This window comes from Manacus vitellinus, unplaced genomic scaffold (genome assembly GCF_001715985.3).
Source record: "Manacus vitellinus isolate BGI_N305 unplaced genomic scaffold, ASM171598v3 scaffold_13_pilon, whole genome shotgun sequence".
Taxonomy (NCBI): domain Eukaryota; kingdom Metazoa; phylum Chordata; class Aves; order Passeriformes; family Pipridae; genus Manacus; species Manacus vitellinus.
In genome coordinates, this window is record NW_021938999.1 from 10,737,601 (window position 1) to 10,751,836 (window position 14,236).

The following is a 14,236-nucleotide window of genomic DNA, read 5'->3' on the forward strand; positions in this document are numbered from 1 at the left end:
TTAGGAAAATTGTCAGGTGTTCCAGAAATAATTGTATTGGTGAATTTTGAAATCTGTTTGCAAACCATAGAGAGGTATTAAAATTAGGTGTTAAAATTTAATTTTTTTAAATTCTATCTGTTTGCAAAGAAAAAGTTATTATATAGAGAATAATGTTTCATACTTCACACTGTTTTCGTGCAATGATAAATGCAGCAAAAAGTCAGTTCAGAAGAAATGATCCTGTGATGGTGAATTATGTGGAAGTCTCTTACATAAATTTTGATATCAGGTCATCAGACTTGATTCATTTCACAAATGCAAACCTTTTCAGTAATGAAAAGGTAGAATTTCTCTATGTTGTCTTAACCTTCCACTCTATTATTTCATAATTCTGGATAGAGTTTTTTGGAAAAAAATTACCAAATAGTAGAATTTTCTTTTTTTGTTTTAAAACAGTCAATAGCTGTCTTAAATAATGATTATATTTATCCAGATTGTTAAATATCTTCACCAGCTATTACTAGAAGGATGGTTAAAAAGACAAATTAAAATTCTAATTTTTCTATCAGTCTGGATTCACGTATGTGTGTTTACTCAGCAGAATTTCTCTAATAATGAAACTGCAGTAGACTTGGGCTTCATATGTGGCTCACTCATACTGTTTCTTTTTGCAAATGGACAGCATAATAGTCAACGCTTGCTCTCATTTAGTCCATGTCCCCCTCCTTTCCTGGAGAGTAGAACAGGTGAGGTGTTCCAAAAGTGATCTGTTTTTTTCTTTGGAAATAAGGAGTTCTGCTTGGCAATGTGTGCATCCTTACTGAGGTTGGCACAGTAGGAGGTATGTTTTTAGGTTGCTAGGTGAGTTGCCCTGGCAGCTTTCATGAACACTTGCTTCCCAGTGATGGAGGAATGGGGAGTTCTTCCCCTGAGGGCAGTCCTGAGACTTAATCCTAGTCTGGATCCCTGTGTCTCAGTCCCCCTGTAATACCTTGTACTGTTCCTGGACCAGGGCCTTCTTTTTCCTTTGCACTTTTTTATCTGCAAATGTTGGTGTCTGTACACCTAACGATTTGTGAAATGAAATGTTTGTCATAGTAAGTGTGCAGTTCTCATGGGTTAAAAGTATAAAGATTGTTCTCATATCAGGGTCTTCATAGATTTGTGCAGAATTCTCATGGAAAAGATGTAACTTCCTCACCTTAGTGCCAGGCTAAAGGAGCTGAGAGTGCTCTGTCCATGCTACCTGTGCACATCAGACTCATTCTGGTGCCTGGTGGGCAGGGAGGGAGTGGGGACTTGTGCTGCCCTTCTGAGATTGTTACTTGGCTCAGACCTGCCCTGCCAAGACAAACACTTGTGATTGCTGCTTCCCTGATGAAGCAGGGTTGGAGCTGTTGGAGTCTCTGGCAGTGGGATCATGTGTGGGAGCCTGGGCAGCTGCAGCCACGTTGGATGGGTCAGCTTTGGTTGAAGCTGTGAGCAAGCCTCCAAGTGTCTGCTGTTTGCTAAGCTTGAAGTTACACCTTAACATACATAGATCAAAGCTGTGTGTGGTTTAGAGTTTGTTAGACATACCAACATCTAACACAATACTTTATTTAAGCTTTATCTTTCTGTTGAATATGTAATCTTTAGAATTCTATTGTACAGTTGTGTTAAATTTATTAATCTGCTATGGAAGCATTTGAGAGAAGTTCATAAATAAATCCTTGAGCTTCTGTTAAGGCAGAAGATGTTATTAGCAGGAAAAAAAAATAAATATATCCAGATTTGACATCACACTTCCACAGATAAAAGGAGATAAGAGAGACATCCCTGCTTCAAATCCAAGGAATTAAGTTATAAATTCACATTGTTGTCTTAACTGGGTACCAGTTCTAACAAGATTTTCAGGGTCTTTCAAAATAAATATAGCAACTTAGATTGTGTTCTGAGGTTTTCCTGGAGGATCCTGCTAAAGGACAGCTGGGCATGACATCGTGAAGGACCAGAAAGAGACAAAGAAGTGATTCCTTGACAGCTGCTCTGAGTCTGCTGCTGGTGATGTCCTGGAGGGTTCATGGTGCAACTTTATTATTTGTTTGCAATTTAGGCAGAATTGTGGATGTTATTGTTGGTGTGTTAAGGTCTGAATAAAAATCCTGTGTGATCACTGGCTTCCCTGTGTTTGACTGGGAGGAGGAATGCCTCTTAAGACACAAAGGAAATAAAAGGCTTCATTACCCCTCCTTACACTGTCTAAAAACCTGAGCTCCAGCCTACTCTGTCCTGTTGGCCTTTCTGTCTCATGGGACTTTGGAGGACCTGTGTGGTGGTGGAATTTAGGACTGCAGACTTTAGTAATTAAAGAGCATTTCAGACAAAGCCCATAGCTGCCTGCTCTCTCTTCCTCACTGTAAAACCCTCAGACATGAGAAAAATGTGTTGCTGCTGTGGGTCACGAGCCAAGCAGAAGAGCAGCAATAAGGTCTGCATTGTTCTTAACATTTTCTCAGGAAGTATTTTATTGCTGCTTTTATTACTAGAAAGCAAATGGGAATTAAAACAATCTCTGTTGAGATTCTGCAATCATCCAAAGTATGTTGATTGGAGAAGCTTCAAATACGATAAAGAAATAATGTAGATCTCTTCTGTACTATCTGTGAAGTGGAAGATAAGCCTGAGGAAATACAGAACAGATGGTAATATTACCATAAATAAAAACCATAAGAGAGAAGGTTGAATAAACTCTACAGTAGTTACAGGACATGAGTTTTTTCCCTCCAGGCCCAGCAAGGCAGAATTTTTGACATTAAAGTTTTCTTTAGATTTTCTATTTATAGTACAGGACAATTTGAGAAGGAAAATTTATGGTACAAGAATGACTTGAAAACCTGGGAATTATTGTTGTTTTCTGAATATTCTTTTTCTACTCATTTTTTCATGAAAGGAGGCTATCATCCAGTGAAAATTGGTGATCTTTTCAATGGCCGGTATCATGTTATTAGAAAGTTAGGATGGGGACACTTCTCTACAGTCTGGCTATGCTGGGATATGCAGTAAGAAAACTATTTATTTCCATACACTTTTTTTTTTTAATATGTTACTTTATTTTGTCTGCAGTAACTTTTGTTTTACATGCATGATAAAGTTATGTAAATGTTTGCTATCGTTTTATGCAGAGAGAGGACTACAGTAGTATTTTGATTGAGGGTATAGTTTATAAAAGCTCTCAGAATAAATGTAATTCTATTTTTTTTGACAAATTAGCTTTGCTTATTGAATTCTCGTGTTTTGAACATGCGAGAATAAGTTAATGTTTTTATATCTGTTGTATCTTTAATAAAAAAATATAATATACCTTGATTAAATGATAAAATGTGTAAGCAGATTCCTCTTTTAAAGACAGTAGCACCAAGACAACAAAATATTCAATAAAATAGTACTGTTAAAAGTTCTTGTTAAGTGTAATTTTGGTATTTTCTGTCAGAATACATAAGACTATGAAGTTTTCTATTTAAAATTTCCCAACCTTCAAAGCATGTTTGTATTAGCTCAGTGTGTGTGTGTTAAAAATGTTTCTGTTCTTTTCAAGGGGAAAAAGGTTTGTTGCAATGAAAGTTGTAAAAAGTGCCCAGCATTATACAGAGACAGCCTTGGATGAAATAAAGTTGCTCAAATGTGTAAGTACCACTCTTGCCATACAGTGCTCAGTACCAATACTACTAATAATAATCTAACTAATTAGTATTTTAAAGTGATTTTTTTCCTAAAATGTCAGTGTTTGCATTATTGGTTTAGGTTCGTGAAAGTGACCCTAATGACCCCAACAAGGACATGGTTGTACAGCTGATTGATGACTTCAAAATTTCTGGAATGAATGGAATTCGTATCCTTTTGAAAACATGGCATCTTCATTTAAAATGGTCTATTAGCTCTGGATTTTTTTCTAGTTAGTCTTACTTTAAATATGTAAACTAGAACGCCAAAATATAAGTAGGTGCAAAGAGTAGTCGGGTGTGTAATGCACTCCCTGGAGTGAAAGTAGCCTAGCTTTTCTAAACACAATGCAAAATTAAACAAAAAAAAATCACACAAATCCTGTCATGGTGTGGTAGAACTACAAATAGTTTGCTTTAAAACTAGAGTTTTAATGAAAACATTTGTGATAACTGAAGTTTACAAGAAATATTGTTTTGTTCTAGACTGGTAAAGAGAAAGTGTGAAGAAGATGGTTTCTGTTTTCTCGTGGGAAGTGGGAGGATGTGGAGGTTCTTGTCTTGTTCATGTGATCATCTTTTGGCCAGGTGTTAACCTTGTTTTGGAAAAGTTGTAAATCTTTACCTTCAAATGCTTCCTTTGAAAAAAAAGGAGGGGGAGAGGAAAGAAGAAAGACAAAGTAAAGTATGACTGAATATTGTTCTTGGGGAAAATTTTGGGTCTGTGAATATATTTGATTTTAGAATTGAGCTAAACTGAGTTATCCTTGCTAATTACATATTTTAGCAGCTTATTATATTACTGTGCTTTCATTAAATTGTTATAGCTGGTATTTATGTGTATGCTTGTTGTGTTTTGGAGCCCTCATAGCAGACCTCATTGTTCATGGTGTCATACCACCAGACAGAGACAGTTCTTCCTCTGGAGAGCTTCATACTGCATTTTGGTGATGTGCCTTCAATCTTCAGCAGATCAGATTGAGATGGCTTTCACCAGCTCTCACCTTCTAGGAGAGGAATGGAGGTGACTTCTCAGTAAATGTGAATGCTCACTAGCAAGCATCCTTCCAGAGAAAAGTGTGCAGCAGTTTTCATCTCATTCATCTGTCTCTTGACATTAGTTATGGGGCCTTTGGGGATGTGGTGAGTGAGAATGAGAGTGTGGGGTCAGGTGTTCTCAGTTAGAGACCGGTGTTAACTCCTTTTCCCCAGTTTGATGTGTTCTGTGGTTGTGTCATTGGTCAGCTGCCATGGTAGAGAGGCGCTTAAATGTAAGTGAAGTTAGTATAGTCTGCTTTTTTCCCCTGAGTTTTATTATCAAATTATAAAGAATTAAAATAAACCATACAGTTGCTAGTAGTCATTTCAAACTGAATATAAATGGTGATCAAAGAAATTGCTTAACACAGCAAAGAACTCTGGGTCGGATTTCTTGATACTGCTGTTGTGCTACCAGAAAATAGGTTTAATTTATGACTTTAGATACTTATGAAGAAGTAATTTATAAATACCTGTATTTTGTCTAACTTCACAAAAATATAATGTGGCTAAAGTACTTCACGTCTTCAGCTGACAGCTGTACAATTGAAGAATAATTAAAGTTATTTTTAGAAATCAAAAATTTCTATTTACTGTTTTTATTGTAAAACTGTATTATGAAATAAGGAATCAGAAAATGCATTCATAACTATTCGTAGAATTAACTCTTACCCGTTTATCAGAGCAGTTTCCCAGTAATATTCTTAAATTCTTGCTAAGATTCACATGTATGTATACAACTGTATTAAAGGTGAGAAACATTTCTAAGTGTGGAGAGTAGATTTTGTTAGTGATAATATTTTGAAAGCATATCCAGACTTGTATCTTTTTGAAATGTAGCATTTATGTTGACAAAGCCAAAAGAGATCATGTGCTAAGGGTTCAGGTAGCTTTGTATTAGCAGATTAAAATTGGACACCTCATGTTGATTTATTCTATTACAGTTTTCATGTTGAAAACTCTGACAGTATAGAAGTTTTATTGTGGAAGGCAAATGTCCTTGCCTTACTGAGAAGTAGATTTTCCAGACAAGTACCAGTATTCAGGATGAGCTGATACTGGACTCAGATTTGAATTGCAGCTGTCTGAAAGCTACCAATGAAAGTAGGATACCAGGTATCTTATGCATCCTGAGTTATTTGAGCAGTGGTTGGTTGCACTGATTATTTGATCAACTCATTTTTATCTTCTAGGGAAAATAATCTTTGGTGCATGTTCTCTTGGGAGAGAGCAAGTAATTGATTTTAATGTTTTGTTGCTGTTTACATTTTTAAAATACCATATCGGTGCTACATTAGTGTCATTGAGTTGAACAGGTTGAGAGAAATAGAGTAATTTAAGATTTTTTTCCATGGTCTGCTGTTTCCAGCTTCCTTTGGGCAAGTCACTAAAGATCTGTTCCTTGACTATAAATTAAAACAACATATGCTTCTTAGAGGCTTAATTATTGGTTATGGATTACATTTAAAAGTTAAAGCAAGACAGAAGAGTGGTGGGTGAATCCTTTGGATGGCTAATATCACGAAATATCATGGGTCTTCCAAACAGGGAAAATTATCAAGAGCCAGTGTAGAACAGAGCTGGGAATGTGCAGAGCCATTGGCCTGCACTGTGTATCTGCAAACAGTCATCTTTCTCCTAGGAGCTGTAATAAGTTTATATACAGAGGAATTCTAATAATGTGTGTTATGCTCCATTAGAGTGAAAATTTTTTAGTTACCTGTATATTTTAAAAAGATGGCAGTTACGATTTTGTCATGAAATAATAGAATTCCAGAACTTGGGCACTTTGGTGTTTTCAGTAAGGTGGATTATTATGTTTGTTTGCACTGGATATTTATTAGAGCCTTAATAAAGGTTCATTTGAGCGTAGCTTTTTTTAAGTAAAGATCAGATAATCACATAATGGAACAAGAATTTGGAGAGACAAGTGACACAATAAAGAAGGAAACATTCCCACACCATCAGACATTATAATGATTGTAATAAATGTATCTCCAAAGAATATACAGCATTAATTAAATGCCATGGCACCTAAATGCTCCCAGTCCAGAAGCAACTGAAATACCTCCTGAAGTCTTTTGTGTTGGTACTAGAGCCTCATTTCATTTAGCTTAACTAACCTTTAACCCTCACCTAAATGCTGTAGTAATGTGTGTTTGTAGATAGTTACAGGTAGGATTTGAGTCAAGAAGGAACAGCTCTCAGTACTTAAGCCTGTCAGCTAGTTAATGTTGTTTGCTCTCACTTTTGCTGCTTTACTTCGTTTTCCCCTTTCAGACATCCCCCATACTACTTTGAAGAGCATTCCACAAGAGGCATGTCCACTGGGCGGGTTTATTTTTGCTGGAGGACTTTTTGGACCTACTCACCTGTCAGTATGTTGGTGCTGTAGGAGGGTCCTAGGCTTGCAAGGCTAGTTTCCTAATAGTTAATGCATAGCTTTTCCCAGACTCTTGGTTGTGGACAGTCTGGCTTACAGCTAATGTTTTTGAGACCAGGATAGTAAATCAGACAACAGTCACATTTTTGCATGCCTACTCCCAACACTGAGCCTGCTCTGTGTCTTCTCCCCATTCCAGTTGTCTCTCCAGTACTGAGTGTGCCTTGACTTTGTCAGAGTCCTCCCAGCAAAATGTTGCAGTCTTTTTTCGGGTAGACATCACTTCTCTTTCTTGTGACCCTCGTTCTTTTTGTCTGCCTCTGCCATTACTCTTACATCTTACTTCTTGGTGCCCTCCTGTTTCAGTCATTCACTTCTCTGCAGCCCTTTTTCTTCTGGTTACTGGCAAGGCTTAACACTTCTGTAAGTGTGAGGAATGGCAGGAATGTGCACTGAAGAGACTGCAGCAGCAGTGGTCTGAAGTACTGTGGGTGGATGTCCTAAATTTCATTTCTGAATGTTGCAGTGTCTTGCCTTTATGAAATCTGTGTTGCTGTAGCTTTGCAACTTCCCTGCGTGGGCTCAGTTAATAAGCCTTGCAGAGCTGATGTGCTCTGCTCATCCTTTATGAAGGCTGGGTGCTCTACTAGTGACTTCTGTTCGTTATGGGGTACAGAAACCAAGACTGTTTCCTCTTCTGAATGAACAGAATTTTGTAATGTCCTAAGTAGACCTGATTGGTGTGATTGGGAAATGACTATTCAGTGTCTCCTCTAATACAGGAATTCAGGAACATGAAGTGAGATGAAGTTTAGCAGCAGTTTCGTTACAGTTCTTCACAAGGTGCTTTGACCAGTCTTTAGACCTTTTTACCTTTGCTCTAATTTCAGTATAGGGAATGTGGATTTTAAAACTCGAGTTATCTCTATGTGTGTCAGTAGATACTTGAGAAGAATGTAAATGATAAAGTGACAAGGTAAGTCTCATTTTGACACAAGTTAAGACAATGACTCAAGATCATTGCCAAGACTCTAGTTAATAAAGCTTAGAGAAGTTGGGTGAGGTTTCTCCACTAACAGTGTAGTTCCATATGAATGGTCTCTGAGATAGTTCAACTTAATTAATTGAGATTTTCCTGCAGTATTCATCAATTAATTAATTTTCTGTTATTTGTATTACATTATTCTTTGCAAGGTTATAGTATTGTATAGTTAAGATTTTAGCATCCTTTCTGATTTCCAGGGACATTAAGGTCATTCCCAGTTCATGTCTGAGGATTAATTCTGTATAGTCAAACTGTATAACTTCTTGTCAGAGTGTTGTGGTTGGTTAAAATTAAAATTAGCTTTAATATCTGAAGAGCTTCTCAATAGAAAGATAATCTACCCAGGTATGTAAGTGTAGAATCGCTTAACTTAGTAAGCCTTTGAACCACAAATTACAGGAAGTTCCTGCACCTTGTTTTTTTCCTAATAATCTTCCCTAATTGGCCTACTGTTGGCCTCTGTCAGTGGCCAGTAGTAAATGCTGGGTCACATTAAATGTTTTGACATTGTAGGTTGTAAGAGACGCATTCTCTTACTACTCTGGAATTTGTTGTCAAGTGATTCTTAATTGAGCCTAACAGGGATTTTTAGTATGGTTCATTTTCTAAAACACTGTTGCTCTGTGCTTTCGTTATTAAAACCTCCTATGCAGATAATTTAAAATTTATTAGAAACTAGAGATAATAGGCCGAATCAGTACTTTTAAGTGTTTCAAAGAGAACAAAAATTAATTAGTTACTTTTTACAGTTACTTATTTAATTGTTCATCCTGGTGCTGTTGTTAACATGTAGAAATAATGGATAAGATTTGTGTAATTAAAATGTTTTACTTTAATTTGTTCTGCAGTTGGGCACTGGTTTTGTATGTGTTTATATATAATTGAAATGAGGTACCGAAGCATATACCATGTTCTGCTCACTTTGGGGGGAACTGCTTTCCCTCTAAACCGGGTGAGGATTGCTTTAGCCAGTATGCAAGCGAACGTCTGTGTTGATCTCATCAACAAGTTTATTTGGAAATCATCCTTAATTAAATCCCAGATGTCTGTATGGTCTTTGAAGTACTTGGACATCATCTTCTAAAATGGATAATCAAGTCCAACTATCAAGGCCTTCCTATCCGTTGTGTAAAAAGTATAATTCGACAGGTAAGATTTGTTAATAATCAGGTTTATTTAATAATTAGGTTTGCTTCTGTAATTTATTTAGGTTTTGCCACCATTGTTAACAATTTGAAGGTTAGAATTATGATATTTGAACTGAACTCTTACTAATTAATATCTAAGATAAGATAATTTTATGGGTATTCTCGGGGGTTTGCAAGAGCATCTTTCTGGGTAGCCTGCACTTCCACATGCTGGTGGGTTTTCGGGGAGTTGTGTTGTGTTTTTTTTATCAAGGTTTTCCATGGATAAAGGAGTTTTCTGAGCCACTTTAGAAAATAAAAAGTTGAAGCAATGAGTCTTTCTTCATGGATGTAAGGATATTCCTGTTAAATTGCAGTTTTGGTTGACGTCATGCTTTTTAAATATATCATCAGAACTGTGGGAAATAGTGCATTATGATGATGAGAATGATGATGAAGAACAAAAATTGTCTCTTTCTGAAAAACAGATTATAAATGAAAATAACCTGTTCTTTGAAAAATTGCTGTCCGTCTGTGTTTAAGTTTTCGTAGAGTCAGAGTTTTAAAAAGGTGAAACGCTTCAGAACATTTCACTAGGAAGTGTACTTTCAAAACATGTTCTTTTGCTGTGCTATGAAAATCAAGTTGCTGAGAGATGATTGTAAGGAGAAATAGTGTTTGAGCAAGGAAAAAGCATATGTCATAGAGTCATCTAGGTTGGAAAAGACTTGAAGATCATTGATTCCAGCTGTTAACCCAGCACTGCCAAGTCCACAACTAAACCATGTCCCCAAATGCCACATCTACACATCTTTTAAATACCTCCAAGAATGGTGATTCCACCACTTTGCTGGGCAGCCTGTTCCAATGCTTGACAACCCTTTCAGTGAAGAAATTTTTCCTAATATATAATTTGAACTTCCTCTTGCTCAAATCAAGGACATTTTCTCTGGTCTTATTGCTTGTTACCTGGGAGAAGAGACTGACCCTCACCTAGATACAACCTCCTTTCAAGGAGTTACAGAGAGCAATATAGTCCCCCCCTTAGCCTCCTTTTTTTACAGTTTTCACTTCCTTCAGCTGCTCTTCATCACACTTGTGCTCCAAACCTTTCATTAACTCCACTGCCCTTCTCTGGACACGCTTCAGCACTTCAGTGCCTTTCTTGTAGTGAGGGGCCCAGAACTGGATCCAGGAGTTCAGGTGTGGTCTCACCAGTGCCAAGTACAGAGGGACAATCACTGCCTTGGTCCAGCTGGCCACACTATTGCTGATACAGGCCAGGATGCCACTGGCCATCTTGGACACGCTGCTGGCTCATGTTCAGCCGTCTGTCGACCAGCATCCCCAGGTCCTTTCCCTCTGGGCAGCTTTCCAACCACTCTGCCCCCAGCCTGTAGCACTGCAGGAGGTGGTTGTGACTGAAGTGCAGGACCCATCACTTGGCCTTGTTGAACCTCACTCAACTGGCCTTGAACCATTGATCCAGCCTGTCCAGATCCTTCTGCAGAGCCTTCCTGCCCTCCAGCAGATCAGCATGCTCCCCCAGCTTGGTGTCATCTGCGGTCTGACTGAGGGTGCACTCAATGCCCTCATCCAGGTCATTGATGAAGATATTAAACAGGACCATCCCAACACGCAACCCTGGGAGACACCACTGGTGACCAGCCATCAGCTGGTCCATCACCACCACCACCACTCTGTGGGCCCATCCATCCATCCAGTTTTACCCAGGAAACAGTGCACCCCTCCAAGCCAATGAGCCTGGTACCCTTTGGTGAATCCCATCTGGCCTCATAGACCTGTGTGTGTCTAAGGGGTGTAGCAGGTCGCTGACCATTTCACCTTGGATTATGGGGGCTTTGTTCTGCTCCCTGTCCCCGTGTCCAAGCTGGGGGGGCTGGGTCCCCAGAGAACAACTGATCCAACTATTGAAGGACAAGGGGAAGAAAGCATGATGTACCTCAGCCTTTTCCTCATCCAATGTCACTGTGTTTTCCCTCTGCATCCCAAAAAGGATGGAGATTCTCCTTAGCCCTCCTTTGTGAGCTTAAATGCTTAAATCTGCTGTAGGATGGGCCAGGGTCAGAGAGGAGTCCAAAAAGGGTGACATTCTGGTATGTATCCCCTACAGGCTGCCAGTTTCAGAAGTGGATGATAAGCATCTTCAGACAACTGGAATAAGCTAGTTCTTTTGGGCTACTTTCAGCTACCCTGATGTCTGTTCTGTGGGGTACATGCACTCAAGGAAGTTTCTGGAGTGCGTAGAGGACAACTTTGTAGCCTGGGGTGAGCTGCGTATCAGCAGGGAAACAAGCTGGAGATGCACCTTGCTGGACTGGTTATGAATAAGAATAAACAAGTTGAAAATGTGAAGACTGGATGCCAAGCTTGGCGTGAGGGGTTGTGGCAGACAAGCTGAATGAGTCAATGGTGGGCTCCTTTGGTGGCCAGAGCTAACCATGTAGTAGGCCAAATTAGCAGGATTGTAGGCGGCAGAATAAGGAATCTGTTTCAGTTCTTTAGGACTCAGTACAGTTTTGGGTTCAAAGTGTAAGACATTGGCCTAATGACGTGAGTTTATTGAAAGGCAACGAAGAGGACGAGCAACATATGATGAATGAAAGGTGCGAGTACTGGTTTGGTTTGTTTTAAGAAGAAAAGGCTAATAAAGGGGGAAGCTTTTCATCTCTTCAGCACAGATAGAGAAAATGGAGCCAGACTTCTCTTGTCAATACACAGAGATAAGACAAGAAACAGTGTTTATGAGTTACAGAAAGAGAAATTCTGATTACATAGTAGGAAGAAATTCTTTGTAGTGAGGGTAGTCAGGCATTAGAACCACAGTGTTATGCTGTCTGCATTTTGGGAGGTAGTTGGAAATGAACTGGATAAAGACTCTGAGCAAGCTGGTCTGATTTTGAGATTAAATACAATTTTGAAGCTGTGTGGCTTAAATGGTGAGGGTTTGAATCACACAGTCTTCCAACCTGAATTGCTCTGTGAATGTAAGAAAAGGTAAAAGTTACAAGTAATTCAATCACTTCATACCTGAGAAAAGAGGAACAACTTAGTCCTGGGAGATTAAAAAGCTTCAATTTTTGTGATACTGGAATTAACAGTTTGGACTAGTGAGAGTGGCATTGTTTGGTAAGACTTCCAGGTTGTTCATGTCAGTAAGGATAATCTAGATACTTATTCTTTCTTCTGCTTGGACAAAATGTGTGCCATGCACGTTCTGAAAACTGATTTATGAAAGTTGTATATGAAACAATTCAGTTATTGCACTGATGTTACTCTACCTCAAACAATTTTGTTTCAGAAAGTTCTATAATTCTATGGTAAAATGTAAAATTATGTTTTTACACTGTGACCTGGAAATATCTTTTTTCCAATTTTTGAGTACTTTTGAGCACTGGGATAAAACTAGCTTTATTTTAAAATGCAGATAAGAGTTGAGTTTCTTAATAAGAAATTTAATTGCAGTTTCAAGCAGGTTTTTTTAAAAATGCTTTTGTAATTAGGTACTTCAAGGTCTAGATTACCTCCACAGCAAGTGCAAGATCATTCATACGGATATAAAGCCAGAAAATATTTTGATGTGCGTGGATGATGCCTATGTGCGTAGAATGGCTGCTGAGGCTACCGAGTGGCAGAAAGCTGGTGCTCCTCCCCCCTCTGGCTCAGCAGGTAAGACAGTGTATTTAAATGCAGTGTGGTAAAGTTCCATCAGTATATTACTGCTAACAGTATTTTCTCCAATGAAAATCAACATTTTTAAGTAATGACGTGAGAAAAATGAATGTCTGGTCAATTCTTTTTCCTGCTCTGGAAACCATCAGAGAAATACTTTCTTCCTGGTTTTGCACATTCAAGTTCTCTGGGTCCCCAGATACAGAAAAAGATTTATTGGTATAAACTTACTCTCATCCCACCCCACATGCTTTAATGCCTGGGTTTTAGTCACACTGGAAGCTTGCATCTCTAATATTGACAATAATTAATAATCTTATCTAAATTATGTCTAATTCCATTACAAGTTCATCAGCGTCCTTGTTGAAATTATCTGCCTTCTTGTCAGTTATAACTGATTCTCAAGAGGCAATAAAAAGTTTTAGATTTGTAGTTTTTCACCCTCGAAAATGGAATGTATTGTACCTAACTGAACTCGTGATATGCCCTTCTTCCTAGGGGTGTAAAACATTCCATGTTGAACTTGCCAAGAGTTTGGATAGGAACTGTACATTATGTTTAGCTAGGAGAAACCAAGGTGAAGAGGTTCACAGCAATCAGTGAAGATTAACAGGGAGGAAATGTGGCTTTTCTGGTGATCTTTGGTACTATGGTTGCTATTAATTTGCCAGTTGAGCACATCAGTTTTAGGCAGTGGAGAAATTATTACCTCTGTAATATTGTCAGAAAATATATCACAGATTAAAATCTCTGAGTTATAATAAAAATGCCTGCTGTATCAGGGACAAATGCAGTGGTCAGAATGCGTTTCACGGCATTATACATTTTTAGATGCAAAATCTTATAACTTGTGAGTACATTGTATTGAATTTTACATAATGTGTAATCACATAGCTAAAGGTTATGTGTTATTTGTGTGGGAAGTAGCTTGATTTTGTTCATGCAGCCTTTATATTTCTTGCTGACATTAAAATAAATAGTACTTTAAGGAATATACTGATGGGGTTCTTAACACACTTTGTTCTTATAAAATTGTAATTAAATATATGGCTTTCCACACAGGAGCTGAAGATGTGTTTTCTTGACAGCATTTCCAGGAAGAGGTTCTGCATAATTTCTCTTTTTATAGCAGTGATAGTGCTCAGGTTTAAGAATATTTTTGAAAACCTTGCCCTTTCAGGGGCACACAAGCAGGTTTTTCCCTGAACTTACTCAGGATCTGAACCTATAAAATAACTCCGTCTCTGTGTTTTATTTTGCGTTTGTT

General features: G+C 38.1%; 1 protein-coding gene across 1 annotated transcript in view; it reads left to right on the forward strand.

The window, feature by feature from the left end:
• Nucleotides 1-14,236, forward strand: part of SRPK2 (SRSF protein kinase 2) — a 93,317-nt gene that overhangs the window by 52,361 nt on the left and 26,720 nt on the right. The window contains exons 3-7 of the mRNA XM_029958077.1: nucleotides 2,915-3,023; nucleotides 3,560-3,647; nucleotides 3,766-3,853; nucleotides 9,192-9,298; nucleotides 12,801-12,966. Coding sequence (XP_029813937.1) covers nucleotides 2,915-3,023; nucleotides 3,560-3,647; nucleotides 3,766-3,853; nucleotides 9,192-9,298; nucleotides 12,801-12,966 — 558 coding nt within the window. The remainder of the gene's footprint in view (nucleotides 1-2,914; nucleotides 3,024-3,559; nucleotides 3,648-3,765; nucleotides 3,854-9,191; nucleotides 9,299-12,800; nucleotides 12,967-14,236) is intronic.